Source organism: Lithobates pipiens, unplaced genomic scaffold (genome assembly GCF_037356315.1).
Source record: "Lithobates pipiens isolate NorthernLeopardFrog02 unplaced genomic scaffold, aLitPip1_a1.2 Scaffold_23, whole genome shotgun sequence".
In the NCBI taxonomy this organism is placed as follows: domain Eukaryota; kingdom Metazoa; phylum Chordata; class Amphibia; order Anura; family Ranidae; genus Lithobates; species Lithobates pipiens.
Genome location: NW_027507785.1, coordinates 161,141,550 through 161,164,445, shown reverse-complemented (window position 1 = coordinate 161,164,445; position 22,896 = coordinate 161,141,550). Strand labels below are relative to the sequence as shown.

The following is a 22,896-nucleotide window of genomic DNA, read 5'->3' as shown; positions in this document are numbered from 1 at the left end:
CAATATTTTTCCCGGTTGAGACTTAGCTATTGTTTTACAGGGTCTCACGAAGGCACCATTCGAACCCTTGCATGAGGCTTCTTTAAAAAGTTTAGTTCTCAAAACAATCTTCTTAGTAGCTATAGCAAGAAGAGTCAGCGAGCTGCAGACCTTAGCAGTTTCGGATAGAGTGGTTCTTCGCACAGACCCAGGTTTCCTACCCAAAGTCGCCTCGAACTTCCACCATTCTCAAGAGATTGTGCTACCTACATTTCTTCGAATCCAGCCAATGTGGGTGAAGAAGCTTTCCATACTCTGGATGTGAGGAGGTGCCTCCTTCAGTATCTCTCTGTCACCAGGGAATTTAGAAAGTCCAATGCCTTGTTCGTGATTTTTACGGGTTCCCCTAAAGGGGAGAAAGCTTCTAAGAGCACTCTGGGCAGGTGGCTCAGATGGGCAATCTCGGAAGCCTATGAAGCAAAGGGTGAAATGCCACCTTCAGGGATTGTGGCCCACTCTACTAGATCAACGGCAGTTTCCTGGGCCAAAAGGGCCGGTCCTACGCCCGATCAAATCTTCAAGGCATCCACCTGGTCAAGCTACTCAACTTTTCTTCGGCAATGCAGGCTAGACTTGCTGTCAGTTGTAGATCAAGCCTTAGGTAGGAAGGTACTGCAGGTAGTAGTCCCACCCTAGGGTAAGTTTCTCGGCTATCCTCGCCAAGGTTGTCCTGAAAGGAGATTTGAGAAAAACTTAGTTAGACTTACCGGTGACGGTATTTCTAAGAGCCTTTCAGGACAACCGCTAGTTTTCCCTCCCTTTTTATAACTTGGTAGTGTTTCGGTGTCTATCATGGTGTGTGGTTTCCTGTACTCTTGTTTTCCAGTATGTTGGAGGCCACAATAACTGAAGCCATGGTGGAAGAGGAGGGATTTAAAGGTTGGCAGGTGTTTCCTGAAGAAAGGGGGGAGCTGAGCTGCGCTCTCTCCAGGGTTGTCCTGAAAGGCTCTTAGAAATACCGTCACCGGTAAGTCTAAGTTTTTTTGTATAATGTGAAAGATTTTACGTTGCGAGAATCGTGATCTAAATTATATAATCTATATTTCTCTCTGTCTATGATTATTTTTATTTTTTTTGCACAGAGGTGTCCCCTCCAATGGAGTTGTTTGATGTGAATAAGGATGGAGTACCTGATATTCTCCTGTTGTCTGTATCACCCAATGCCAACACTTCACTTGGTTAGTAGTAATTTAGTGTATATTGCTTTATTTCTGTGCACATTCCTGTGCTGCTGTGTTTTTTTTAACCAGAAATCGGCAATGCTACCTTCTCTTCTCTTTTATAGTTGTTTTACAACAGGAGCCCAGTATTTCTGCACTCTCTGGCATTAATGGGAGTTTGCTGTGGAAGAGAAATTCTCAGGAGTACCTCAGGAGCATTCAGTGTGGGCAACTGGTTTTGAAAACCCAGCAAAATGACATGTGTCTTTTAACTGGGACATCCAAACTCCTAACTTTAATAAGTGCATCCACAGGTAAGGGATCTCTCCATGATTTGTTTCCAGGAGTGATTTAATTTGTAATTTTAAAATTTGCTACATTAGATTTGTTTGATATTCATATAAAAATGATTGCCTTTTCCAGACCCATATGTACTGAAGTAACAGCAGCTGTTGCAGGTCTAGCATCCATTCTTGCTGAAAAATGTAGATTTTATGAGCAATACTATAATGTACAGAATGACTTGCTCTACGTGATGTTAAGTCTCCATTACTATATTTAGTTGGGAAATGTAAGCATTTTACCCTATGAGGCTTGATTTTACATTATCCTTTTCAAAATCTCTACACAACGGACAGCTTTGAGCAGCAGAAGCAGTTTTAATATTAGTGGGATTCTGCCACATTGCTGGGCACCAGTTTTAGACTGAAGGGGGTTTCTACTTTTGTCACTGAATGTGCAAGTCTCCATTAATATGAACCTCTACTAAAATATTTCCGAGTAAGGCATCATATCAAATGACAAGAATTAATCTTCCTTTTTCGTCTTCCTGACCATCCTTCAACAGCAGCAGAAAAATAGAAATGTTGTTTTCCCTAGTCTGTCTTTCAGGACAGCCAACGTAGAGAGACCCTGGCTCCTCCCGTCTTTGGAAACACCGCCTTCAATTTAATAATTTAAGTCTCATCCTCCCGCCGTCCCCTCAGTTATGGTGTTTCCTCCAGTGGGGAGACACCGCTAAGGAACCTTAGCTAAACAGTCAGGGAGGCTGAGGCTACCTAGAGTGGAGGAGACAGTGGTCTCTCTGGCTCCACTCGGCAGTCCGTATGGCTAGGGAGCCTTTGTGCAGACTGCTTCTGCACACTCCAGCTTCGCTAGGGGAAGCAAGAAGCTTGGGGAGGTCCGCCTTTTTCATTCGCCCAGAGGTGGCGCTGCAGCAGGATGTCCCAGGTCCCCCTGTATTATGCAGTCGGCTTGGAGCTGGGAGGCCAGACCGGATGACGGGTGACGTCATTTCCGGTGGGGGCGGACATCTTAGCTGGATCCGCGTCTTCCGGTTCCCGGACGCGGCCTGTGAAGGGGGACCGAGAGTTCGGCAAGTGCGGCCTCTCTCTCTAGCTGTACAGATAGCTATCGGAGGCACGTTGAGACCACACATCCTCAGCAGGAGAATGTCCGAAGCAGAGGCTTCAAGAGCGGCTCCTGGGGACAAAAGCACCAGCCACTCAAAGGTAAGGGGAACCCTGGGGAGGTGTTCCCTTACTTGTCCAGTAGCTCCACTGGTGTTTTTTCCCCTTGGTGGTTGGGGGGGAAGGGGAGCATATCTGGGACCCTGGTGGTGTTTGGTCCTGGGGGGGCACTCCCGGTGGTCCTCTAAGTAGTGCTGGTGTACTATAGCTTATCCTGCCCTCTCTTTATTTCAGAAAGCCACGAGCAAGTCCGCTATGGATCTAAGAAGAAATGTGGGGGATTCCTGGGTCAAAGCACTCTGTAGGGAGTGTATTGATGGGCTAGTGAGGGAGCAGACAGCAGAGCAGGGTGCAGCCCTGGCGGCATCTGTGAAGGAGCTCTCTAGCACTTTCCAGTCCTTCAAGACACTTTTTTCTAGTTTCCAGTGGCCTCAGCCCCAGAGCCGGGGTGGCACAGTGATATAGTGGTTAGCACTCTCGCCTAGCAGTAAAAAGGGTCGCTGGTTCGAATTCCAACCAAGACACTACCTGCCTGGAGTTTGCATGTTCTACGGGCACTTGCATGGGTTTCCTCTGGGTACTCCTGTTTCTCTCCACACTCCAAAGACAGGTAGGTAAATTGGCTTCTGTCCAAAATTGGCCCTAGTATATGAATGGGGACATTGGATTGTGGGCTCCTTGAGGATAGGGACTAATGTGAGTGTGTGATGTACAGGGATAGGGACAATTGTAGACACTCAGGTTGAACTGGATGGACTGGTGTCTTTATTCAACCTTACTAACTATGTAGCACTTCTCCACCAGCGCATCAGAGTGTTCCACCTAGCCCAACTGATGTTCCCCCTGCTAGTGGGGAGAATCCGGGGGGGCTCCAGAGAGGAAATTGAGGAAGAGGTTAACAGTGCTGCTTCAGATTCCCAGGGGGAGTCAGATGGAGAGGGGTTGGATGGAGAATCCAAAAGAACCTCACGGTACAAACTTTCCCTTGAAGAAGTGGAGGAGCTCATAGGAGCTATTCATACCACTTTAGGCATACAGGAGGAAAGGAAGGCATTGTCACTCCACGATCAGGTGTACAAGGGCCTGGGGAAACAGAAAAAGCGGGTGTTTCCAGTTCATGATGTCTTGTTCGATGCCATCAAAAAGGAATGGCAGGATCCCGAAAGGAAACCTTTCTTTTCAGGTGCGTTGAAACAAAGGTTTCCTTTTGCGGAAGAGGAGGCTCTTGTCTGGAACAAACAAGACCAGACATACTGATCTGGTCTTTTGAGGACATGGGGGCACTTTCAGACCCCATGGATCGAAGGATGGATTCGCTTTTGAAGAAAGCTTGGGACTCATCGCAGGGAAATCTTATACCTGCCATGGCAGCCACAGTGGTGGCTCGTAATATGAGTATTGGCTTACCCAGATTAAAGCACACATTGAAGCAGGGACGGCAAAGGAGACTATTTTATCCTCCTTTCCCATGCTGCTTAAGGGGGTGGCGTACATTGCAGATGCTTCGGCTGAATCTGTGCGAATGTCTGCAAGATCTACTGCCCTGACCAACTCAGCAAGGACGGCCTTATGGCAGAAGACATGGCAGGGGGACAGTGCGTCCAAAATAAAGCTCTGTGGGAGTCCTCTCACAGGGGATTTACTATTTGGGCCAGGTCTTGAGGCCGTTTTAGATTGCACGGCAGATAAGAAAAAGGCCTTTCCCATTAAAAGGAAGTATGGGGAGCAGTCTAAAAGAAAGGCTCGCCCTCAGAAGAAATTTGAAGCCCCTAAAACTGATTGGCAGAAGAAAAGTTGGGGGCAAAAGGGCAAAGGGCATGGGGGGGGATGATTTTTCACCAAAAAGTCCCAATGACAAGGTCACGGTGGGAGGAAGGTTGAGGGCCTTCCTCCCACAGTGGGAAATGATCACCTCCAATCAGTTTGTGTTGTGGATCATCAGAAGAGGTTACCAATTGGAGTTTTCAGAGCCCCCCCCCCCAACTAAGATTCCTTGTTACAGAGATGCCAATGTGTGCAGAAAAATCCTCTGCTCTTCTTTTCTCTCTACAGGAGTTAGAGGAACAGGAGGTGGTGGTACGGGTCCCAGCAGGAGAGACAGGCAGAGGCTTCTATTCCCACACCTTTGTGGTTCGCAAGCCTTCGGGAAAATTCAGGCTCATCCCGAACCTGAAGCCTCTGAATGTCTCAGTCGCCTACAGGAGGTTTCGGATGGATTCAGTTTACGTGGTGAAGGCACTTCTTCCACCGAACTGTTTCATGGCATCGATAGATTTAAAAGATGCATATCTGCATATTCCCAAAGCAGAGAACCAACAGCATTTTCTCAGATTGGCAGTAAAAACCTCGGTAGGGGTGCTACATCTCCAGTTCAAAGCCCTTCCCTTTGGGCTATCCTCTCCCCCCCCCCCCGTATCTTCACCAAAGTTATGGTAAAAGTGGTTATGGTAGAAGTGCTGGCGTTCCTGCGACTCAAGGGAATCTTGGAGATCGCATATCTCGACGATCTTCTCCTATTCGCCCCTTCCCCGGTGCAGGTGATTCAGGATCTGCAGTTAACAAGAGACATTTTAGAAAGCCTGGGGTGACTCTTGAACCTGGAGAAGTTCCATCCCAAAGGTTCACCTTCCTGGGCTATGTGTTGGATTCAACAGAGCAGAAGGTCTTCCTTCCCTTGGAGAAAATCCAAAAGGTAGACAAAGCAATGTTGTTTCTCCAGGGCAGCCGTCAGGTCTCAGTGACAGAGGTAATGTCGGCCTTGGGCTTACTGACATCCACTCTCCCAGCAGTTCAGTGGGCGGGGTTACATTTCTGTCCTCTGCAACTATTCATCTTGAGGGTCTGGGACCACAGCCAGGGGGTCTATGGACTCTCTGGTTTTGGTTCCAACTCAGGTCAAGAGGTCCCTTTTGGTGGTGGAGAAAGGGGGCAAATCTGTCACAAGGTCTGGACTGGGTTTTACCGGTGACCAGGGTTGTTGCAACCGATACGAGCGGCTCAGACTGGGGAGAGCACCTAGACTCCCGGTTGGTACAAGGTATCTGGGAGAGGAGGGAGACAAAGAAGTCCTCGAAATTGGAGGGAGATGAGAGCAGTAGATCTGGCACTCAGTGCCTTTTAGGGGGAACTTCAGGGACAGCATGTGTGAGTCCGGTCCAACAATTCCTCGGTGGTGGCTTACGTCAACGGGGAGGGGGTACCAGGAGCGGAACCTATGGGCCCTAGCAGAAGCCATCCTCAGGTGGGCCAAGGCAAATGTCTTATCCATTTCAGCGATACATTTGAAGGGGGAGCAAAATCAGGTAGCGGATTTCCTCAGCAGTAGAACGCTATGGGAAGGCAACTGGGTTTTGAAGCAAGAGGTTTTCGAAATGGTCACCCAAATGTGGGGGATTCCATCGGTGGACCCTTTTGCCTCAAGGCAAAACGCAAAAGTGGGTCTCTTCTTTTCCATGAACAGGGGGGACGGGGCGTTGGGAGTGGATGCACTGGCACAGAGCTGGAGATTCCCCAAATGCTATTCTTTCCCCCCTCCCGTTCTGATTCCTGCAGTGTTGAGGAAGTTTCAGGCGGAGAACACTACTCTCATTTTGATACCACACTGGCCCAGGAGGCCGTGGTTTTTCATTCTGAAGGATCTGGGGAACCCCTCTGGATGCTCCCAGCCCAGGAGGATCTTCTCTCTCAAGGTCCAATCTGCTGTCCTCAGGTGGAGCGGTGGAACCTTGCAGCTTGGCTACTGAGGAGGAATTGCTGAGGTGCAAGGGGTTCTTGAATCGCTTAGTAGCCACTCTGCTAAGTTGTAGGAAAAAGGAAACGCACCCCACACAATGTCTATGAGGACGAAACGCGTCGGGAGGACTCCACTGCCACCATTTTTATACTGAAAGTGCTTGAAAAACTACTTAAATGTAAGTTTGTTACCTTTTTTAATAAATTTATTTTACAAATGGAATTACGCTATATGGCCTTATCTTTCCAATCTATATGTTCACCGTTTGGAGTTGGGCCTTTTATGCAATTGGAGAAAACCTGTTCATATCCATTTGTGTTTGGAAGAAATTTCTCTATCGAATTTGGTAATCCAGCACCTGAGAGTCTTATTTCCCTACAGTTACCATAAAAGTGTGTATGACCCTTGGAATATACATTCTTTTGGGTCAAAAATATCTGATAAGCCTGTATCTACTAAGGTGGTGGTATTGGCACATGGGTGTTCGCATTTTATACCTCTAGGATTGGATGGTCCATCTGATACTCAACTGCACACGTGGGACTTGAATTTTTCTCTTTAAAAAGGACTTTTTATATTTTTGATTTTCTTTTTCACATTGATTATTCATTTATTCATATGTATGTTTGGACACATATAAGTACACGTTTATATGGAGGTGGTGTGACACTTTTTGCTGTTAATTGATGTAACATATGTCATATGAATCACGTGAGTTTATGTGATTTTTCACGTATGTGTGATATTTATTCATAGATTTATGCCCAATATTTTCTTTTTAGTGCAACACTTTACGTAATTTTTAAAAAGGAAACGCAGGCTATCTACTTGAAGGTATGGAAGCGGTTCAATAGCTGGTGCTCAGCTCCTTTGATGTGCGCAGCTCTGTAGCCATTTTGGAATTTCTGCAGGCAGGGGCGGATAAAGGCTTAGCCCTTGGTACCTTGAAAGGTCAGGTATCCGATTTAAGCTTTTTTTTTTTAGGAAAAACATCTAGCGACAGACCTATGGATAGTGAGGTTTTTTAGAGCCTTAAGTAGGCAGAGACCTGTCAGAAATTCCCCCTTCCCAGTGTGGGATCTTTCATTAGTTTTACAGGTTCTCACGGGGAACCTTTTGAGCCATTGGAATCTTGCACGTTAACATTGAACAATCTCAAAACTGTGTTTTTGGTGGCAATCACTACAGCAAGGAGAGTGAGTGAACTCGAAGCCCTTTCTGTTAGGGCACATTTTTTTTCAGTTTTTTTTTTTGGACCGTTTGATTTTTAGAACGGATCCGGCCTTTTTACCAAAGGTAGCCTCTAGTTTTCATAGAGACCAGGAAATTGTGATGCCTACTTTCTGTTCAAACCCTGTGAGAGAACAGGAACACATTTTTCATAGATTGGACGTTAGAAGATGTGTCCTACATTATTTAGATTGTACAAGTCAGTTCAGAAAGTCTGACTCACTTTTTGTGTTATTTTTAGGGGCCAGGAAGGGTTCCAGAGCGTCTAGACGCCCAATAGCCAGATGGTTAAGGTTGGCCATTGGGCAGGCTTACGTGATAGGGGGGGTTAGAACTAGAGGTCGATCGATATATCGGCCGGCATATCGGCCGGCATATCGGCCGATATTTGCAGTTTTTTAATTAATCGGCATCGGCCGATTGTGCTGATAAAAAGCCGATTTAGAACTACAGCGGGACTTTGAAATGACTTCTGTAATAGAAGTCAGTGTAAGTTGCCTGAGTCGTCATAGAAACGTCTTTCCTCCTCTCTGGGCAGCCTGCCAAGAAAAGAACAGAAAGATACAATGTTTACACTTCTGAATGAATGAAGTCATCTCAGCGTGTAGATCTCAGTTTAACCATTTAAAGCGGGAGTCCGCATTTTTTTTTTTTTTTTTTTTTTTAAAGCCAGCAGCTACAAATACTGCAGCTGCTGACTTTTAAAATAGTGACACTTACCTGTCCAGCGCGCCCGCGATGTCGGCACCCGAAGCCGATCTCTCGATCGTCTCTCGGGTGCTGCCGCCGCCATCTTGGGTAAGGGAATCAGGAAGTGGAGCCTTTCGGCTTCATTTCCCAGTTCCCTACTGCGCATGCGCGAGTCGCGCTGCGCAATAAGGATAGACCCGCTGCCTCTGGGATCTGTGTGTTTCCCAGCAGGCAGCGGGGGACTTTCGGAAAGGGGCGTAACCTACGCCCCTTTCCGCAGAGAGCTATCCCGGAAGTGGGTGCAGATACCTGTACTGTACAGGTACCTGCACCCCCCTCCCCCCTGAAAGGTGCCAATTGTGGCGCCGGAGGGTTCCGATGAGCGGAAGGTCCACTTTAGGGTGGACCTCCGCTTTAAAGACTAAATCTTTTCTGACACTTGTTGCTTACAAGTAAAAATCCTGTATTTTCTGCCAGAAAATCACTTAGACCCCCCCAAAAATTATATATATTTTTTTTAGCAGAGATGCTAGGGAATAAAATAGCGGTTGTTGCAATATTTTATGTCACACGGCATTTGCACAGAGGTATTTCAAATGCATTTTTTTGGGAAAAAAATACACTATTTAAAAAATAAAAATTAAATAAAAACTGTAAAGTTACCCCATTTTTTTTTCGTCCAAAAGTTTTGACTACCTGTTTTTATTTAATATATAGTTTTTTTTTTTTAAATCTAAATCACACATACAAGTAAACTGATTGGAGGTTTGTTTTGTTTAATAAATGTTAGAAATTTTCTGTATCACTTATGAAGGCTGCTTTTACACTGGAGCGGGCAGGCGTTGATGGTAAAACGCAAGTTTTAGCGGCTCTTTACCATCATTTTAGCGGTGCTATTTGGCTGCTAGTGGGGCACATATAACCCAGCTAGCGGCCAAGGAAGAGGTTAAATGCGCCCATGAAGCACTGCTGCCAAATCGCATTGCATGCGCTTCGGCAGTGGTGCCCATGCATATCAATGGGCAGGAGTGGTGGAGGAGCGGTATACACCACTCCAAACGTGCTGCTTGCAGGACTTTTTTTAAGATCCTGCCAGCGCATCGCCTCAGTGTGAAAGCACTCTGTCTTTCACACAGACTGCAGGGGAGCCATTTTGCAGGCACTTTACAGGCGCTATTTTTAGCCCAAAAGCGCCTGAAAACGCCCCAGTGGGAAAGGTGTGTTAGATCAAGGGGGATTAAAAAAAAATATATAAATAAAAAAAAAAGGAAAAAAAAAAAAAATCGGCCTAACATATCGGCTCAAAAAAATCGGCATCATATATCGGCTATCGGCCGCCATGATTTCTAAATATCGGCTTCGGCATCGGCCAGAGAAAAACCCATATCGGTCGACCTCTAGTTAGAACCCCCAGTTGGGATCAAGGCACACTCAACCAGGGCAGTGGCGACTTCTCAAGAACAGATTTGTAGAGCTGCAATGTGGTCCAGTTTTTCTACTTTCGTGAAGCACTACAGATTGGATCTTCTGTCAGCCAAGGACCAAGCCCTTGTCGTAAGGTGCTGCAGGCGGTAGTCCCACCCTAAGGTAAGGTGCTCGCTTATCCTCTCTACGGTGGCTGTCCTGAAAGACGGACTAGGGAAAAACTGAGTTACTTACCGGTAACATCCTTTTCCAGGAGTCTTTCAGGACAGCACCGGTACCCACTCAGGGTTTTGGATATCTTTGGGAACTCGTCGCATGAGACCGTCAGGTAAGATAAAAGGTTGTTTTTTGACGTGTTCTTGTGTCTCCCCGGTTGTCCGGAGGTACTCTGGAAGAACTGAGGAGACGGCAGGAGGATGAGACTTAAATTATGAAATTGAAGGTGGTGTTTCCTAAGAGGGGAGGGGCCAGGGTCTCTCTACGGTGGCTGTCCTGAAAGACTCCTGGAAAAGGATGTTACCAGTAAGTAACTCTGTTTTTTAGAAGAGTAGAAGGAAGGATAAAACCCCTGTTGGCTTTTTTTCTTGCACACATATAATAACAATCTAATGATTATTGCATAGTAATAACCTAATGAGAGTGCTAAACTGATGTCCAAGAGTTCAAGCATTTTGTTTTAATGATGCAGTCAGTGGATACTTGAGTGCAATATTTCATTTTGTACAAAATATACTAGACAAAGCATGTTATAGGGCTAAGCTGGTCCTAATAAATAAGATAAACCTAAAGATGTGTTGGGAAAAATACAGATTCATGAAAAATAGTACAAAAAAACGTGATCTCAGGATCACCATATACCCACAAAACTGCTATAAAAAAATGTCCATAATTTATTTAAATGCAAACATTTAAAAAAACAACAAACCGGTTCATACTGTTTAAACATGTGCTAGCCATGATGGGACCATGTACCACCTAGTATCAGATTTAAATGCAGCTGTGGTTATATTTATAGTGCATGAGCTGATCATGGACCAGATTTGTTGCCAGTCTGTCCTGGGTTATGCTGCGCTGAAGATCCCTCTCCCATTTGGAAATGTAAGCATGGATTATGTGTTTAGTTGAGCAATCCTTGCATTAAGGTAAAAAATGTTTAGGTAGTAGTATCCCCATCACCTCGCTTTTACTTACATTAGCCCTCATTTGATCCTGTGCTGTGCCTATCTGCAATGGCTTTCTCCTCTCACTTTCCTGTCTCACAGGTTTGCTGACACGCTGCTGTCAATCAAAGCCAGATGATGAGAGCTTGGGGTCGAGCTTGCAAACCTGCACGAGTGCGCCCATAGGAAGCGGCTTCCTGTAGGTACACACACCAGAAAAGGGGAGCCAGGATTCCATTGCGCACAGTGGCCACAAACCTCTGCTTTTGGGTCCCCTGTCAGTGCTTCTGGCTCCTCCTTTCCACTGAGTGTCCCCATATAAAGCCACAGCAAAGCCTGTGAGACCATGAAGTGAGGGTAGAAAGCCAATGCAGATGGGCACAGCACTGGATCGAATGAGAGCTCAAGTAAATATAAGGGGGGTGAGGGGGAATGCTACTACCTAAACTTTTTTTACCTTAATGCAAGAAATGCATTAAGGTAAAAAATGTGTAGAATTTTATAAGTACTTTACCTGTTCAGCTAAACACAAAACCCTTTTTCATCTTAATGACTTCAGGGTGGGTTTTGGGTGGTGTTTGAGATACGTAATTTTCTGGTTAGCTGGAACGCAGGTGTAACGCTAATCAGCGACTCCTATACCATACATGCTTATCCTTGTCTTCTTTGACATAAATGCAATACAACCTTTACTGCATCATTAGAGTATCCTTTCCTCTCCCTCTCTATATGGCAAAACTGAAGCTTTGAATAATATATATAAAAAAAAAATGTATATATTATTCTCACAAAAGTCAGTATACCCCTCACATTTTTGTAAATATTTTATTAAATTTTTGTATGTGACAACTAGGGTTGAAACGATTAATCGATAATGAATATCGTTGTCAACGATTTTCATTATCGATTTAGTTGGTCTGCTAACGGCACGCACCCTCTTCCCTGCCTTTCAGTCCCGCGTCCATCCAAGTATTACAATCCCCCGTGTAAAAGGCTGGCGCCGCTTTATACCTCTCTGACGTCAGCGGGTATTCTCAGACCCACTCGCTTTGCTGCCTCGAGGGAGAGGAGAGAGAGGAGGAAAGCAGCTGGTGACTGCTCACATGAGCGCCGAGCTGCAATAAGGTAGCAGCTAGCTTTTAAAATATAGTGAACTGCAAAGCATTCATTCAGCTGTTCCTTGGGGGGAGGGGGGAATAGTGCCCCATCATTGGTGTTCCTGGGGGGGGGGGGGGGGGGGGGAGAATGTGTTGTAGTGGTCCTGTGCTGTTAAACCGCTGTATGGTCTTGGCCACCATGCTGCAATTCAGTTTCAGGGTCTTGGCAATCCTTTTATAGCCTATGCCATCTTTTATGTAGAGCAATAAATATTTTTTTTCAGATCCTCAAAGTTCTTTGCCATGAGGTGTCATTTTGAACTTCCAGTGACCCGTGTGAGAGTGATGACACCAAATTTAACACACTTGCTCCCCATTCACACCTGAAATCTTGTTACAATGAGTCACATGACACTGGGGAGGGAAAATGGCTAATTATGCCCAATTTGGACACTTTTTTACTTAGGGGTGTACTCACTTTTGTTGCCCACGGTTTAGACATCAATTACTGTGTGAGTTATTTTGAGGGGATGGCAATTTTTATGTATTTTTTTTAAATTCAAATTATGTATTTATTTGTTCACTGTGGTGATTTATGATAGAAGAGTGCAGTTCCTTTGTTTTCACGTTAGGTGTTTCTTACACTTTACAACACGCAGCTCTTTTTGTAGTTTATTTTTTGGTCATTGATTTGCACGGGTTTGGAACCTATTGGTTCCTATGTTTTCTTTTAAAACCACAGCTCAATCCATATTTAAATCTGATACTAGGTGGTACATGGTCCCATCACGGGCTGCAAGGCCTAGAATGTAATGCACACCTTGTGAAACTGCCCCATGCTCAGCAGATTCTGAATTTTTTTTTAAAGTATGCAAACTTTTACAGACTTTATGGTAGAAGAAGGATTAATAGGCATTAATAGGTGATCACCTGGCACCGCATCTCAGATTTTAAAGAAATATAAATGAAATGTGCACAGATGGGAGTTTTAAAGAGCAATTAGCCAAAACAAAATGAACTGGGGGAAAAAAAATAATTTACCATAAATATATGAAGTATACGTTTTGGGAGTGATACAATTATCAACCTGTGAATTCCTTGACTTTCTATTACAAAAGGGTGCGAACGTAGGGCTATTGTCCCCCTTTGTATGGCATACTGACACCTCATTGGACCTCTGAAGACCATTTGGAACCTTGATCACTTTTGGGTGGCATTGTGATAAGGTCCAACAAAAGCCACAGAAGAAGCCACTATTGTGGTAAAACATGTAGAGGCAACCAACTTTTGTATTGTGACCGCATTATTCTTTCGTGCACTAGTTTTAAATATTATTGTCGTTTTTTTTTTGTTTTGTATAAAATTATGAAATTTAGTAATATTGATTTGATTTTTTTGCACCTCAAAACTCCCAATCTTTTGTTTCTTGGGACTTTTTGAATATATTAGAGAAAGGTGGTGCTTGTAAAGAATTCTCCTGCCTCTAGTATCAAATTTACCTGTCTTTTTTCCTTCAGATGTAAAGCATGCCCCCTTGTCCTCTGTAATGACCTGAAAGGGACTAATTACAAAGGTCACAATATGGACCACTTGTATTTATATACATGTTAATAATCTAGCATAATCACGTATTCTCAAGAAAGAATAATTCAGTTCAGCTAATCTTTCCCTAGAGCTACTCCCATGCCTCGTATCAGTTTGGTTGCGCTTCTCTGCACTTTCTTCAATTTTTCAATATCTTATTTGTGAACTGGTGCCCAAAACTGAACTGCATATTCCAGATGGGGTTTTACTAATGATTTGTATGGGACAAAATTATGTCTTGGAGTCTATACCTCTTTTAATACATGAAAGTATTTTGCTAGCTTATACCCAGATCCTTCTCCACAATTGACTCCCCCAACTGTTCTCCTTGTATATATGTTTTTAGCCCCCAAGTGCATAACTTTACATTTATTTACATTAAACCTCATTTGGCACATAGTTTCCCAATTAAATAATTCATTGAGGTTGGAGACGTCCTGTAAGGACATATTGCATTGCATAGTTTGGTGTCACCAGCAAACTCTGAAATTGTACTTTTAATCCCAGACCCTATATCAGAGGTCGGCAACCCATTGATCACAATCTACTTGTTGACCACGGGCAGGTAGATCATCAACACTGCCTTGCTTTGCCAATCCTTCCCCTCTGTTACCTCCACTGCTCTTATCTTCACTAGAGAGCGGGAGGCAGCACCATGCTCGATGGGAGGGCGGGAGTGGGAGCTGCCTTTCAGGTTAACCAGCAGGTTATGGGTTACTACGCCAGGCGGGTCTAGCAACCAATCACCAGCTTGTTAATATGAAAATTTAACTCGGGCAGCTCCCGTTCCTGCCCTCTGTCCAGTACTGTTGTGCCTCCCAATCTCCACTTTGCTGTACACATGCCGTCAGGTGGAAGAACACTACCTACATAATGCTGTGTGTTTTGCGAAGGGGGCAAAAGAGGACACTATTATAGGGGACATGATGTGAAGGGGCAGAGGACACTACAGTGTGGAGGGGTGATGTGAAGGAGGCAGAAGACACTGCTATAGAAGGGGCAGAGGACACCACAGTGGGGGTGATATGAAGGGGCAAAGAACACTGCTTTGGGGAGACAGAGGATTCACTAAATTGGGGGGTTAAGTGAAGGGGGCAGAGGATACTGCTCTGGGGTTTGGTGGGGTGGGCATGGGGCAAAGGAGCAGAGCACATTACTATGGAGGCGAGATGATGTGAAGGGGGGCTGAGGACACCAGTATGATTTACTAGTGTTTCGGCCGTGATGAAGTCATGGCCGATCACAGATGGTTACACCCCCACTGTGCACGGCGCTTGCGCGTGCTCTGAGCATGCACGTCGGTGGCACCGTGTTCCCGGGAACACTGCTAGTCACCGATGCTGGTAAACAGCCATTGGCTGTCTGTTTACCCACTTGATCGGCTGTGATCCTTTCACAGCCGATAACTAAATGTTAACAAACAGCGGTAACGAGATGTTACTAGGTTGTCCTCCTCACACACCGATCGTGTGTGAGGAGGAGATTGCAGTAACGTCTCGTTACCGCTTACATTACACACAAATCACACTGTCACACTGATTGCCCCCCCCCCAATAAAGAGTACCTGTCACAGCCCATCAGAGTACCCGAGTACCTGTCACAGACCATCAGAGTACCCGAGTACCTGTCACAGCCCATCAGAGTACCCGTGTACCTGTCGCAGCCCATCAGAGTACCTGTCACAGTCCATCAGAATACCTGAGTACCTGTCACAGTCCATCAGAATACCTGAGTACCTGTCACAGTCCATCAGAATACCTGAGTACCTGTCACAGTCCATCAGAATACCTGAGTACCTGTCAGAGTCCATCAGAATACCTGAGTACCTGTCGCAGTCCATCCGAGTACCTGTCGCAGTCCATCCGAGTACCTGTCCCCAGTCCATCCGAGTACCTGTCCCCAGTCCATCCGAGTACCTGTCCCCAGTCCATCCGAGTACCTGTCCCCAGTCCATCCGAGTACCTGTCCCCAGTCCATCCGAGTACCTGTCCCCAGTCCATCCGAGTACCTGTCCCCAGTCCATCCGAGTACCTGTCCCCAGTCCATCCGAGTACCTGTCCCCAGCCCATCCGAGTACCTGTCCCCAGCCCATCAAAGTACCCGAGTACCTGTCACCAGGCCATCAGAGTACCCGAGTACCTATTTGCAGCCCATGCCTCATAGAATATACGTTGGGGTTTGCTTTCTAAAATGGGGTCAGTTTGTGGGTAATTTCACTGTCCTGGTGCCCATCAGAGTACCCGAGTACCTGTCGCAGCCCATCAGAGTACCTGTCACAGCCCATCAAAGTACCCGAGTACCTGTCCCCAGCCCATCCGAGTACCTGTCCCCAGCCCAAACCCGAGTACCTGTCCCCAGCCCAAACCCGAGTACCTGTCCCCAGCCCAAACCCGAGTACCTGTCCCCAGCCCAAACCCGAGTACCTGTCCCCAGCCCAAACCCGAGTACCCGTCCCCAGCCCATCCGAGTACCTGTCCCCAGCCCATCCGAGTACCTGTCCCCAGCCCATCCGAGTACCCGAGTACCTATTTGCAGCCCATGCCTCATAGAATATACGTTGGGGTTTGCTTTCTAAAATGGGGTCAGTTTGTGGGTAATTTCACTGTCCTGGTGCTCCTGGACCTTCAAAAGTGTGATGGGTAGGAATAAAATGAGATGTGTCATTCGCTCGTAGAATGCCTGAAGGTACTACTTCAATGTTCGGCCTCTCTATGTGGCCAGGCTGTGTAAAAGTCACACATGTGGTATTGCCATACTCGGAGTAGCAGAATGTGTTTTGGGGTGTAATTTTTGCTATATACATGCTATGTGTTAGAAATATCTTATAAATTGACAACTTTGTGTAAACAAAAAAAAAAAATTTGTTTTCATTTTTTTTTCCCCACATTTTCCAAAAACTTCTGTAAAAAAAAAATGAACCTTTCAAAAGACTCATTATGCCTCACAGATTATACGTTGGGGTGTTTGGCTTTCCAAAATGTGGTCATTTTATGGGCAATTCCATTGTCCTGGTACTCCAGGGCCTTCAAAAGTGTAAGCCCCCGTACATGCGGTCGGACATTCCGGCAACCAAATCCGTCGGATTAATTCCGACGGATTTAGTCCGGAAGAGGCCCGGAAGTGGTGTCGCTTACACACGGTTGGACTAAGTTGTCTGAAATTCTGGTTGCCAAGAACGTGGTGACGTAAGCCGCGTACGACGGGACTAGAAAAAGGAAGATCAGCATCGCTCGTGTTAATCGCCTGTTAGTAGAAGTTTGGTGAGAGACGATTCATGCTTTTCAGATTTGTGCTTCAGTCCGGTACTGCTCTTCAGTTTCTGCTTGTCTTTGTGTATCTGATTATCAGTGCGTGTAGTCAGTAAGCATTTGTTTCTCATTGTGGACTATATCTTGGTATAGTATGCTTTGATTTGCATTGCTTATTGTCTGTTTGCTTCTGCTTTTCAGGTCGTTCTTTCAGGCATTGCTGTTTTTCAGTGCTTTCTGTTGTCCGTTCTGACCTGCCGACCATTTTAAACCATGTTTCGTGTACGTACTTGTCGTAGTTTGTGCTGTGCAGGGGCTTGGTGTTGGGCTTTCGCGGTCCATGAATAGGGAGAGGAGGCATTTGTGGACCAAGAATTGTTTGCGCCAGCGTGACCAGTTCTCGCACATGCCTTTGCTCTGTGAGATCCGGGAGAATAATCCTGATGATTTCAGGAATTGTCTCCGGATGACGGCCCCCGTTTTTCACCGTCTGCTGGCTTTGCTGTCCCCTTATATCACCAGTCAGGATACATGCATGCGGCAAGCCATCACTCCAGAGCAGAGGCTCATCACCACTTTGCGCTACTTGGCGACAGGTAGAAGCCTTCAGGACCTAAAGTTCTCCACAGGCATTTCCCCCAAGGCTCTGGGGATCATTATTCCAGAGACCTGTTCTGCCATAATTCAGGTCCTGCGGAAGGACTATATGAAGTAAGTATGTTTTATCCTTTAACATCACATTCTATGTATTTAATGATTGCTAATGTCTTGGATTTCTTTCCTCATTCCCTTATTACCATGATTGCAATATGCTCTAATTCATATGCTGTGCCCCTTTGTCCTCATGCATGCTGGAAGCTTTTCAAGTTTTTTGTCCTTCATGCATATTTGCCTCACTAACTTCCCCACCATGCTCTTCTGGGCCCATAAACCTATAGTCTAGTCACTTAGCAATGTATTTTGTCAGCTCCATAGTATTGCTTTCCCCTAAACACCCCCTAAAATGTCTACAAATGTTATGTGTGTGCTTAAATTCATGCAGAGTGACCTTTTTTTTTTTGGGGGGGGGGGGGGGGTTGGCCTAACTCATTAGGAACCCCCATCCCCCCCAACTGCTAGGTCAGCTGATAGCAATCCTCTATCTGCTGACTTTACCAAACCCAATACACACTATACCTACCTTTTTTTCTGGTCAGATTTATGGACGAATTCACCAAAGCATGTAGTGCAAGGGCCTCCCTCAATACTTTCAAATGCTATAATTTTTGCTGTTTTTTAATTAATCGGCATCGGCCGATTTAGAACAGCGGGACTTGGAAATGACTTCTGTAATAGAAGTCAGTGCAAGTTACCTGAGTCGTCATAGAAACGTCTTTCCTCCTCTCTGGGCAGGCTGCCAAGAAAAGAACAGAAAGATACAATGTTTACACTTGAATGAATGAAATCATCTCAGTGTGTAGAAGTTCTCAGTTTAACCATTTAACCACTTTCAGACCGGACCATTTTGCTGGTAAATGACCAGAGGTCTTTTTACAATTTGGCACTGCGCTGCTTTAACTGGTAATTGCGCGGTCATGCAATGTTGTACCCAAACAAAATTTGCGTCCTTTTCTTCCCACAAATAGAGCTTTCTTTTGATGGTATTTGATTGCCTCTGCGATTTTTATTTTTTGCGATATAAACGTAAAAAGACCGCAAATTTTGAAAAAAAATGATATTTTCTACTTTTTGTTATTAGAAAAATCCAATAAACTCAATTTTAGTCATACATTTAGGCCAAAATGTATTCAGCCACATGTCTTTGGTAAAAAAAAAAGTCAATGAGGGGGCGTGGCTTGGTGATGTGCTAGAGCAGACGTGTGCTCTGTGAGCTCCGAGGCCGACACTGGGAAAAACACCTAAAATCATCCAAAAATCCATATTTGAGCTACCTGAGCGATGGGCCGGCGGACGGGCAAGTCTCTGCCCAAGAAAGGAGCCTCGACGGGGTCAATTAAACGATTCCTTGCCGTGGAACCGGACGAGGTGGAGGAACAGGACGACCTAGGCCACAAGCCGCGGGGTGGAGTGGATCCCGCCTCCCGCGATGGGCCGGACCGGAGGTCGCGCTCGCCCGAGTCCTCGGCGGGCTCGGGCGATGAGGGGGAGCAACATCCTTCCGCCGGAGCGGCGCCGAGAGTGAGCGGTCTCCCTACCACTTCCGATCTCGCCTCCATGCTTCTGAACCTCGAGCGGGTCATTAAGAAGGAGGTCTCCGCAGTTCGTTCGGATCTCTCGCAAGTATTGGTTCGTGTGGAAGAGTCGGAGCAACGTCTAGATCGCCACGCGAACGCTATCCGATCCTTACAGGCGACTACACGACAACTTGCCATTTCGCATCGTACGACCGTTTACAAGCTCGAAGATCAAGAGAATCGTAACAGACGTAATAACGTTCGGATTAGGGGCCTTCCCGAAGCGACCGGAGACGACGACCTGTTACCGTCCGTCCGTGGTATTCTCAATAGTCTTCTGGGCCGAACACCTGATGCCCCCTTGAGGATTGACCGGGTGCACAGGGCACTCCGACCACGCAACCTTGCTACCAACGTCCCACGAGACATCATTTGCCGGATCCACCATTATCCTGAAAAGGAACTGATTATGCAGAAAGCTAGGGAAGCTAATCCGTTTGATTTTCATGGAGCGATGTTATCCTTTTTCCCGGACCTAGCTAAGGAAACCTTGGATCGTCGCAGGGCCCTACGACCCCTCACGGAACTGCTTCGGGCGGCGTCCATTAAATATAAGTGGGGCTTCCCTGCGGCCTTGATCGCTTCTAGGGATGGCAGAACCGCAATACTTCGGTTTCCGGAGGAGCTGCCCAAATTCTGCACGGATATGTCCGTTCCTGTCCCGGAACTGCCTGGATGGCAGGACGGCATCCCGCCCCTGCCCGCTGGGGCCGACCAGGGCTGGCAGAGAGTGAGCCGTGCCCGCCGTACTTCCGCACCTGATTACCGCCCTTGAAATGGCAACCTGCCCTTTAACTACTTGCATTTGTGGGACATACAGCCTGACCGCAATTGGGGGGGCTCCCTTACCAAGTTTGTGCGAGGAAGCTGACCGCCTCTGGCGGCAACGAGTTTTTGCAAGGCCACGGCTGGGTCTCCCTTGGCCTTGTGGTCCATACCCCGGTCCCTCCTTGGGAGCCTCAGTCTGGAGGTGAACGTTACTATTCTTTTGCCCTACTTACTAGTGTGTTATTTTTCCATCTCCCTCTGGGTGCTTTTGGAGCATGACTGACTTATGATACCCCCCCCCCCCAATGTTTATCTTATCGCCTTAGCTTCATACCCATATTGTTCTTTACTGGCGTTGTACCATTTTATGTTTTGGATGATGTTATTTCTAGCTTTTTATGCCTCGGTGTCGGCACCGGACCGCGGGGCGCTACCTGTACCCTTATGGTGTGGTTTGCGCCCGGCTGCCTGAGTCCCGTCTCCCCCCCCTTTTTTGAGCGGGGGCTGCCCGGCGCGGGGCCCTGGCGCCCGTTCCCCTGCTGGGGTGGCGGGCGTGGGGGCCCTGGGGCGGCCACGCAGCCCGCTCTCGCACGGCATGGAAATGCGTGCACTACCGGCTGTTCTCCGACAGCACCTTTTTTGGTTCATTTTGTTTTTCCCACTATGGTGGGGCCTTTCATGTTCTTATTGCCCTTCCTTCTCCTTTCCTTTTCTCTTTCACCTTTCTTGTCTATTGCCTCCACCTCCTCTGATCCCCTCCCCCCTATTTGGCGGCAGACCGCCTCGCTATTGCATTGGTAATGTTGTGGTGACCGCGGTTCCTCCTTCTGAGACCCCATGGCTACTGTGAACCTTGTATCTTTTAATGTACGGGGCCTTCACGCCCCGGGGAAAAGACACAACTTATATAGGGAGCTGGACCGTTTGCGGGGGGACGTGGTCTTCCTCCAGGAGACCCACCTCACGCAGACGACTCGAGTTAGATTGCACTCACCGAAGTACCCCACGTGGTACTACAGCCTCTCCGACATTGCTAAAGCAAAAGGTGTGGCCATTGGGATTCGTAGGGGAACCGCGTTCACGTTTGAGGAAATGTTGTGTGATCCTGCGGGACGTTTTCTGTTTGTGCGGGGCACCCTGGGCAGCATGCAGTGTACTTTGGCCACCTTATACTCCCCTAACAAAGGCCAGGTGCGTTTTCTGGCGTCCACACTCAACTCCCTGCGGAATTTTGCACGTGGATGCATTCTTCTAGCGGGCGACTTTAATGTTCCCTTGGAACCTACTTTGGACACCTCTAGAGGGGGTTCCTCGCTTTCCGGCAGGGGGGTGAGATATATTCGTTCTAGACTCCATGACCTACAGTTGATGGATGTCTGGAGAATTGGTCACCCGCGGGAAAGGGACTTTACCTACTTTTCTCAGGTGCACCAAACCTACTCTAGAATAGATTTATGCTTCATTGATCACCAGCACCTCCCGCTCATAGTGATGTCAAGCATTGACTCATCCCCCATCTCGGACCATGCTCCGATTTCTTTAACCATTAACGTGGCGTCCATACCCCTGAAGTCCACTAACTGGAAGTTGAACGAGGACCTCATAGCCGAAGAGGCGGATAGAAAGGTGATGGGTGACAGTTTGGAGTTTTATTTTAAGACTAATGTCAGTCCTGAAGTCTCACCGGGAGTGTTATGGGAGGCCCACAAGGTGTATATTAGGGGAAAGTTCATGGAATTGGGTTCTAGGAAAAAGAGAGAGCGCTTAACTCAACAGTCCAACTTGTTGCGTGACATTACCGACTTAGAACGCCAGCATAAGCTGAACCAGACTCCGGCCCTTTTCCACGCCTTGACGGAAAAACGAGAGACCCTGAAATCCCTCCTTCATTTAGATCACAAGCGACGCGCGCGGATAGTGGCTCACCGATTTTATGAATGGGGAGATAAGCCCAGTAGGCTGTTGGCCAACTCGGTGCGACAGCGTAAGAACGCGGCGTTTATTGCCAAAGTTAAAACCCCCTCGGGAGACCTGGTGTTCGAGACCCCCGCCGTATAGCCAAGACATTCAGGGACTTTTATCAGCGCCTGTATCAGGTGCACCAGGGTGCTCATGATAGAGAGGCTCGGGGACGCCTTATTGGGGACTATCTGGCCCGTGCCGCCCTCCCGAAACTCTCCGAGGAGGTTTTGACTTCCTTGGAGGGGGAGTTTACGGCTGCGGAGCTTCTGGGCGCCATGAAAGCTATGGCGCGCGGTAAGGCACCGGGACCAGACGGACTCACGGTATCTTACTATAGAGCGTACGCTGACATACTGCTGCCGTACTTGACCAGATATGCTAACGTGACCTCGGACGGCGGGGACCTTCGCCCGGAGACCACTCATGCTCATATTACGGTGTTACCCAAGGAGGGCAAGGACCCTAGTGACTGCGCGAGCTACCGCCCTATTTCGCTCTTGAATATTGATGCGAAGATTTATGCTAAAGCCATAGCGAATAGGCTGCTCCCCCTGGTGCCACAGTGGGTTTCACGGGATCAGACAGGTTTCATCCCCGGGCGGGAAGCGCGGGATAATTCTCTCCGCACACTTTCCTTGATGGCTTATGTGCGGCGGACTTCCCAGCCCACCCTGTTACTTTCCACGGATGCTGAGAAGGCGTTTGACAGGGTGGACTGGGACTTCCTTATGGCTACGCTGACTCACTTGGGTATAGGACCCACTCTGCGCTCCAAAATAGCGGCGTTGTACCGCTGCCCCACAGCTCAGATACGGATTAACGGTACCCTTAGCGACCCCTTCACCCTCTACAATGGCACTCGCCAGGGTTGCCCGCTCTCGCCGATTTTACTCGCGATCTCCCTGGAACCATTTTTATCCCTTATTAGGCGAAACCCGAATATACGTGGCGTAACAAAAGGTACGACGGAACACAAATACGCGGCGTACGCGGACGATATTTTGTTCTATGTGCAACAGCCTCTGATCACCCTTCCAAATCTCCTGTCCGAGTTTTCGGCCTACGGCGCGGTGTCAAATTTTAAAATCAATATGTCC

The 22,896-nt window shown here is 47.1% G+C and overlaps 1 protein-coding gene across 2 annotated transcripts in view; it reads left to right on the top strand.

Moving 5' to 3' along the window:
- Positions 1–22,896, top strand: part of FAM234B (family with sequence similarity 234 member B) — a 178,789-nt gene that overhangs the window by 62,896 nt on the left and 92,997 nt on the right. For both annotated transcript variants that reach the window (XM_077452516.1, XM_077452515.1), the window contains exons 3-4: positions 1,122–1,217; positions 1,325–1,513. In XM_077452516.1, coding sequence (XP_077308642.1) covers positions 1,122–1,217; positions 1,325–1,513 — 285 coding nt within the window. The remainder of the gene's footprint in view (positions 1–1,121; positions 1,218–1,324; positions 1,514–22,896) is intronic.